This window comes from Diabrotica undecimpunctata, chromosome 6 (assembly GCF_040954645.1).
Source record: "Diabrotica undecimpunctata isolate CICGRU chromosome 6, icDiaUnde3, whole genome shotgun sequence".
Taxonomy (NCBI): Eukaryota; Metazoa; Arthropoda; class Insecta; order Coleoptera; family Chrysomelidae; genus Diabrotica; species Diabrotica undecimpunctata.
Genome location: NC_092808.1, coordinates 135,170,420 through 135,179,571, shown reverse-complemented (window position 1 = coordinate 135,179,571; position 9,152 = coordinate 135,170,420). Strand labels below are relative to the sequence as shown.

At 29.1% G+C, this 9,152-nt stretch overlaps 1 protein-coding gene across 1 annotated transcript; it reads right to left on the bottom strand.

Moving 5' to 3' along the window:
- Positions 1 to 627: 627 nt before the first annotated feature.
- Positions 628 to 1,730, bottom strand: LOC140444628 (uncharacterized). The gene is made up of 2 exons (XM_072536392.1): positions 1,457 to 1,730; positions 628 to 1,301 (listed from the first exon to the last, which is right to left on the bottom strand). Exons 1-2 carry the CDS (start codon positions 1,575 to 1,577, stop codon positions 628 to 630), a joined length of 795 nt encoding a protein of 264 aa, XP_072392493.1. The 5' UTR covers positions 1,578 to 1,730.
- Between the last annotated feature and the right edge of the window lie 7,422 nt (positions 1,731 to 9,152).

Sequence of the window (9,152 nt, the reverse complement as noted above, 5' to 3'; positions counted from 1 at the left end):
CCCAAACATAGCTTTCAACACAGTTATTCTGAATGTTGTATATGGTTAAATTAAAAATATTCAATTTCGATTTATAGTAGAAGACCGAGATTTCCCCTTTGGGGCACTGGAATACTGCTTGCAAGTCATACACTGCGACCAGAATTTTATTGTCTTTTTTATCATTTTCTTTCTCTATACGTGAGAGAACTTTTTCACTTTGATGTGTTTCGTATTTCTCTTTTATTTGTTGTTTCTCTTCCTCGGTGCTATTTTTATAACCTTCACACACATCACACAAGTCTTTTTTAGGAACAAAAAATGATATGTTGAAGTCTTGAGTAAATATACGGTAGAACATCAAATATGTGGCAAAAGGTACATTTAGTGATTTACACTTTGTAACATAGTCTCTGTGTAGGTCGGTAATCGCTTTGCTGCCATCAATGTAATATCTTTTTGAGTTAGCTCTTATGTAATGAGATTCAATTTTTGGTATTGATTCTATAAATGTTTTAACGCCATTTTTAACGCTTTCATCTACCTTATATCTATTTTCATGACGTCCTCGATTATCTTTCATTGCTGAAATGTTGCTCTCTCTATTTTTCTTCTTTAAGGCCGTTTCAATAGGACGGTTATTAATTGCTAGAGTATTTTAAAAAATAGTTTACACACTCTAGTCTTTACACCAGCAACAGTTAAAAAGAAAGCGTTGTTATTGCCACGAGAAGGTGCAATATTCCCATCGGCATCTATTTTAACGTGTCTATATTTTGGGATGACTGCTTCAACACTGTTTGCGATAAATGACCACTGTTTTTCGATGTTTCCTAAATCCCAGTATTCTTTAAATAATTGCAAACGTCGCTCCTCTGTGATATTTAACCGATATTTAAAAGCACATTTTTCTCTGCAAGATGGTTTCAATGTTCGTTCTGGAATGCTTTTCTTTGCCTTTAGTGTTTGATAAGATTTTCCACTATTTCTCAGTTTCTTTACTACATTTTTTTGCCAATTATCTTCTTGTCTGCGTCTTTTTTTTCCTACTTTATTTGGACTACAATTTGTATTTGTTAACTTCTGTTGAGAGGCACTTATATTTTCTTTATCAGATGGGTCACTTTGTATTGGTGTAAGGTTATTAGGTATCATTTCATAGTCTTCCCTAGGTAGCAGATTCACACTTTCACATAAAATATCGTCTTGATTTACTGTGCTGAAAGGTAAATTTTGTTCATCAGAACATGAAGCATTTCTTCGATTACGATGTCTTAGTTCTACATCTTCATAGTCTGGGTCTTTTACGGAGTCGTCGGTATCTGTAAAGAAAATTATGATTAGAATATTATCAGAATTAGATAAAAACATGACATGCTTTTGATTACATTAAATAGAATATTACTAGAATTAGGTAAAAAAAATTAAATGCTTTTGATTACATTAAAATGAACATTAATTGAATACATAAAATTACCTTCACTGAAAGAACTACTACTTGATGAGCTGGTTGACGAGTCACTAGACGAGCTACTGCTAGTCGAATTACAACGAGTACGATTCGGAACTGTTAAATCAACTTTTTCTTCTGTTAACATTGAGTCCTCTATGTTTGAAGTTCCATTCTGTATGTTTAATGTTGTGTCATTATCTAAAAAACGGTACGTCAAATTTAATAATATTATATAATAGAAGATAAGAATAAATCAGAAGATAATAGTAATAAAAGTCATATACGCGAACCTGTTAGGCATACCGTACCTGACACAGATATTTAAATTTTACACAAAGTTTTCGGTCAATCGTAGCCAGAAAAATGATAGCAAGGCGATAAATGACAGCAAAACCTATCGTCTAATGGGTGCCTAAATAATTCGTAGATAACTAAAACTTACATACCTGTACTAATCATTAGAACGGAATTGTTCGATTTCTCGGTTGCCATTGCAAGTTCAAGGATCCTCTTAGATCGCGATTCCATCTGAAAAAATAAGTACATACTAGTTATTTATTTTAGTATGAACAATGTAATATTTAAAAATAATCCTCATAAAAATATTGTTTTTTTCTGGAAGAACGAAACATCAGTATGTATCTTGATCTTGTTTTTTGTACTGGGAAAACTTTTATCATATACAACGTGGTATCCGTAGATAACACAAAGCAAAGTTTATATATTTTCAGCAATAGTGTGACACGAAGATATATACCAATTCACACTCCAAGGACATTTTTCAACAACACTGTTTTAAAATAGACATATCACACTATAGAATAAAAAAATAATATTGAATGAATACATACCTTTGCAATCACAATGTAATATTGTGGTGATATCACGTTCTTGTCGAAAAACTAGTGCACCTTCCTCTTCGCGCGCGGAGTGACAACTGTCTTGTCTCGTTGTTGAAACAAAGCACTCTGAAGAAAGAGATAGCGTGACATCGCAAAGTAGCACCTTTCCGCTGTCTCTTTTCCTTATATATTTGCCATTACTCACTGAATAGATACCGCGTTTTCGGAGAAAATAAAGTTTGACACGGCGGTTTTAATTATCAAATAAAAAAAAAATTGAGTTTTTGCACTTGTTACGTTATTGAAGCAAAGAGGCGATATATATATATATATATATATATATATATATATATATATATATATATATATATATATATATATATATATATATATATATATATATATATATATATATATATCAAAATGCCACAGCTACCGTAAGATTATCTGAACAAGAAACAAATAAATTCTGTATACAGCGAGGAGTACGGCAAAGAGACATGGTCTCTCCAAAGCTATTATCGACGCTTTTAGAACATACTTGTAAGAAGGCACATCTGAACGAGCATTATATCAACATAAATGGAGAAAAGCTCAGTCATTTGAGATTTGCAGATAACGTCGTCCTTATAGGCGATCGTATGGATGATGCAATAATATTGTTTGAAAAATTATATCACGCTTCCTTGGAGGTCGGACTAAACATTAATATGAACAAGACGCAAATAATGACTAATCTGATGCTAAATCGAAATATTGCTGTTGATGGAAGGGATATTGTACAGACTACATAGTATAAGTACCTAGGACATGAAATTCGGTTGGGTAGATATAACAAAACATGTGAGCTCCCACGTCGCATAGGATTAGCCTGGGCAGCTTTTGGTAAATTAAACTATGTATTCAAATCGGATCTACCCATATGCCTCAATAGGAAAATATTTGACCAATGTGTGTTATGGAGCAGAAACATTCACTCACAAAAAAGGTAGTTAAGATTCTCGTGACTCAGATAGCTATGGAGCGCCAGATGTTGGGTGTCTCTCTGAGAGACCGAATCCCAAACGGAGAAATACGTCGTAAAACAAAAACAACGGACGTTATCGAAAAAAGTCGCGTCGTTAAAATGGAATTAGGCACAACACATCACCAGATTATCAGACAACCGATGGACAAAACGTATTTTAGAGTGGATACCAAGGCAAGAAGCAATACGGAGCAGAGAACGCCCACCAACTAGATGGACTGACGACCTGAAGCGTATATATATATATATATATATATATATATATATATATAATAACTTAATACAAGCCGCACAAGACAGAGACAGATGGAAAGAGCTGAGGGAGACCTATTTCCAACAGTGGACGCATACAGCTTGATGATAATGAAGAGCTTGAACAAAAGGTAAAAATTAGTGGAAATTACATGTAATTAGTGGAAACTGTTGATTTTTAGACACAGAAGATAATTTCGAATAATTTAAATAAGAACAACATAGCTAAAGAAACAGAAAAAAGTGCTAATTTTATTTTTTTATATGATAGAACAAGAAAATCTAGCATTCATAACATATAAAAATTAACTGTAGTTAGTAGAAATGTTAATCAATTCATTGTGACTCTTATATTATAAGAGTTAGAGAATTATAAACGCATTTATTTAAATACAATACCTGCCTGCACCAAGTCGAATTAAGGAAAAAAGAAAGGTACAATACTTTTTATGATCTGTTAACCACTATTCATAATATATTCTCAAGAGATACCTAATAAAGGGTGTCTCAGAGTAGATTTTAGTTTTTAAATCAATAAAAATCTGTTTCAGAACCTGTTAGAAAAACATTTATTACGAAAATAGACACACAGAACATGTGGATTTTATTTTTTAAATGACACGTCGGTTAGATATTGACCATCTCGCTCGTAGCACTCTTGCAATCTGGATCGCAAATTGAGAAAGACGCTCTCACACATATTCACTGAAATGTTGTTAATAGCGTTGCGAATATTTTGCTTCAGCTCTTCCAGTGTGGCTGGTGGGTTAGCGTAGACGATGTTCTTTAAATACCCCCACAGAAAAAAATCTAAAGGGGTAAGGTCAGGAGATCTTGGAGGAAAATGAATATCACCATTTTGTGAAATCAGTGTCCTGGAAACATTTCTGTTAGGGCGTTTATTGAAGTGTTCGCTGTGTGTGGCGTAGCACCGTCTTGCTGGAACCATGTATTGCCTGGATTATACCCTGGAAAATTATTCAATTCTGGACGTAGCCAATTCTAGCATCTTCAAAAAAGTAGGGTCCGATGCGTTTCTGGTGTAACTCATGTGGATTTTCAGGGCACCAGTAGCGAGCATTGTGCTTGTTGTGCTTGAAAAAATCCCTTCTAAGCCACTGTCATCCCAAAAACGAGTCATCATCTCCTCAGGAAATTTTTTATTCAGTAAGTGATCAGTTTCTTTCAAATATTGGCTTAACTGCATTTTGTAAGGGTGAAAACTTAAATCCTTCTTTAAAATACGCTGGATACTAGCACGAGACAAATTTAGAGCTTGTGCCAGTTTGCAAAGTGAACGCCGAGGATTATCATTTACAGCACGTCGAACTCTTGCAATGTTGACAGAAGTTTGAATAGTTTTTGGTTTGCCTGGATGGTTCACATTTATACAACTCCTTCTTCTCTAAATTTCTTTACCCATGCGTACACTAACATCGCGGATGGTGCATCACCCACGCGTCTAATATTGTACCGCACACAAAAACGCCGCCGAGCAACTGTATAGGAATCGTTGGCTTTAAATTACGCCTCAACCATGTAGGCACGCTGTGCTAGCACGTTTATAAATAAATATGTTTTTCTTCAAACGTCAAATAGTGATGACATTATTTATCTAACTTGATCCTGTCAAAGTTTGTTCTTTACGGCGGAGGGAAAAATGTTGTCATGGCAACAATATGAAACATGTCACAAAGCAACAATACAAATGTCATTAACAACAATTAAACATCATTTTTATTTATAGTAATATTAAAAGTACAATTAGTTAATGAGGCATTTTCAAAATTGAAAATGTGCAAAAATGTTCCCGACTCTTCATACGCATTGGTAATTGTTGATGATACTGATGGTCGAGAACAACTTTCAGCAATCATTCCCGATGTTGGCAAATCATGAGGGTTTAAAATTTTTTGAGCATTATCGTTCTTATCGGACTTGGAGGGCCCCAAACGTGCTACTGCATCATTAGCCTCGGACTCAATTTCGTTTAGGTTTTCCATTTTCGCACTAAATTTGAGCTTGCGGTTGCAACAACAATAAGCTGTCTTTAATAATTGCAAACAACTGTCAAACAACTGTAACCAGGAAGACGCAAATCCCACCGACGACTTAATTATTTTAATTTCTAACATCTAGACGACTTTTATAGTTGTCACAGTTAATTTCGAGTAAAAATAGCGTATGAATTGTACTATTTATGGTTAAAAATTTCTACGTTTGAAGAAAAAATAGTATACTTTTTTCGGCAAAGAAGTGACTTTTCTTGACTTGCCCGATATTACGCGCCTCACTTCGTTCGGCGCGTAATATCGGGCGCGTCAAGAAAAGTCATGCTTCTCCGCCTCATAAAGTAATATACTATTATTGTTAGAATATTGAGATGTGTAGAATTCTAATCAAAAAGAAAAGTTTTAATTAAATGAATCCTTAAAAATAAATAAAAAACTAGTTTGTGAGATGATTCTTTAAAATTTTAATGATTTGTCTTCAACTTATTACAATTTGCTATATTGAATAGTAGGGTAGGGTAGTTTTATTTAAATATTATATAATTTAAATGGTAAATGAAGAATCATAATAACAGGAATAAAAGCTAATTTTAATATTTGTTATACAAACAAATATGATTTTATTCTAAATAAAAAATCATATTGACAGATTTTATCCGTAGGATATGGAATCCCGTGTTTTTAAAGAAAAATAGTCAATTTAGGAAGGAAGCTATAAGTAATCAAGTAGTGATCATCCATATACTATAGTATATATATCGATGGTAGTGAGTCTACCTGAAGAAAGAACAAAACTTGTAGCAGGCCAACGGCTTTATGTAGAAAAGGATGAGAAAAGGCCACTACAGAAACATGTCAGAAAAATGGAACTGGTAAAAGACATGCACCGAAAAGAAATAGGTTTATTAGATTTAAAAGTAAATTAAGCAAAAAAAATTAATAAAAAATAAAAAAAAAATCTATGTATTTTACTGAGTTTATTTATCTAATTTATTAATTTTATTTATTATTAAAATGTTGTAACACTTAGTTTATTTAAAGTCTTTATTTAATATATATATATATATATATATATATATATATATATATATATATATATATATATATATATATATATATATATATATATATATATATATATATATATATATATATATATATATATATATATATATATATATATATATATATATATATATATATATATATATATATATATATATATATATATATATATATATATATATATATATATATATATATATATATATATATATATATATATATATATATATATATATATATATATATATATATATATATATATATATATATATATATATATATATATATATATATATATATATATATATATATATATATATATATATATATATATATATATATATATATATATATATATATATATATATATATATATATATATATATATATATATATATATATATATATATATATATATATATATATATATATATATATATATATATATATATATATATATATATATATATATATATATATATATATATATATATATATATATATATATATATATATATATATATATATATATATATATATATATATATATATATATATATATATATATATATATATATATATATATATATATATATATATATATATATATATATATATATATATATATATATATATATATATATATATATATATATATATATATATATATATATATATATATATATATATATATATATATATATATATATATATATATATATATATATATATATATATATATATATATATATATATATATATATATATATATATATATATATATATATATATATATATATATATATATATATATATATATATATATATATATATATATATATATATATATATATATATATATATATATATATATATATATATATATATATATATATATATATATATATATATATATATATATATATATATATATATATATATATATATATATATATATATATATATATATATATATATATATATATATATATATATATATATATATATATATATATATATATATATATATATATATATATATTATATCAATGGTATTCCGGGTTTGACTCCGCGTTAAATGTTGTTGGTTTGATAAAAACCATTTTGACGACGTTTCGGCAAGATCTCACTTGCCATTTTCAAGTCTCTCTGGATGGTCTGCTTCTTGTCGATGTTCGAGTGGAAGTGACGCTACGGGTGTTAGGCAGCTGGCTTTTGTAGTTACTGCGTGATGCGCGCGCTCTTGTAATTGGTCCGGTGCGCAGGTCAGTGGGCGGGGTCTTGGTCGATTCCGTTCTTGCGTTATTCTTCGGGATAATTGTTTTCCATGTTTTTGGCAATCTTTGGGCATCGTCTCGAGAATTTAAATTATTTTCTTGTTTTTCTATTTCTATTGCTTCTCTGATAATTCGTTTTCTCTTGTTTTCGACATTCGCTAACGACGTTAGCGTTATATCAAACAGCCGTTAACCTGGAATCCGTTAACCTGGAACCCGTCGCCAACGAATTTACTTCACCCTTTTCGGGAGAGTTCCAATCGCAGGTATAAGAGGGGACCCATTTGGGTATAACCTGCTAAAAAATACTCGTTAGAAAAAGATGTTTAAAGTTAAATATGAATCATAATTTATCGTAACAGTATACTAATATAACCCTTCTGAGGGTTTCCCATAACACAAAAATATTTTATAGGGCTTTCAAATTTCTTCAACTTAAGAAAGTTTATTAATGTCTTTATTTAGCAATTCATCTTCAAAATTGTCTCCATTTTGATTTTTCAATTGAATTATTTCAACTGTATAGCCACTTCCATTGGTTAAAATGAGAAATTTTCTCTTCCATACACATTCTGTTATATATCTGGAATTCATTATACAAATTTTCAGGATGTCTTAATGAATTGTTTTAGTGGACTTAATCTGAATGTGAATTTAAAATCTTATCAATAATATAGATCCATACCTGGTTAAAAAAAATAGACGAGTGGACTCGATCTGAAGTGAATTTAAAAATCCTATCAATAATATAGAATTATCCATACCTGGTTAAAAAAAAAATATACCAAGTATTTAAAACATATCCAGGAAATATCACAAAATTATCAGAATTTAAAATCAATCTTTAATCTATTTAGAGTATTTATTGTAAATTTTGAGAATTTCATGATACATCCTTGATATGATTTGGATACTTAATGATTTATAACTCTGTCTTTTTTTTGCAAGTTGCTGTTTTTGAGAATCATGAGCGGAATCTGATAACCTGTATCTATACAACTTCATACTTTTAATTTTTCAATCTTATAATTCTTGGCAATTCAAAGAAAACCATCCTTTCCTGTTTCATAAATCTTTTTTAATCAATAGCACCCACATATCTTGGAAAACGTTGATTAATCCATTTTTAAACTTTCAACATAATAAAAACATTTACTTAAATCATATGACTTTTATGACTTAGAAAACTTTTATAATCTTTTATTAAAAAATATTTAACTTATATTCTCAAAGCATTAAATAAAT

Bases quoted from the DNA above. Each gene is read 5' to 3' on its own strand.
- LOC140444628 (XM_072536392.1), bottom strand. From the start codon at position 1,577: ATGTTAACAGAAGAAAAAGTTGATTTAACAGTTCCGAATCGTACTCGT. The intron at 1,302-1,456 runs GTAATTTTATGT...TTTTCTTTACAG, and splicing joins TAGTAGTTCTTTCAGTGAAG to ATACCGACGACTCCGTAAAA.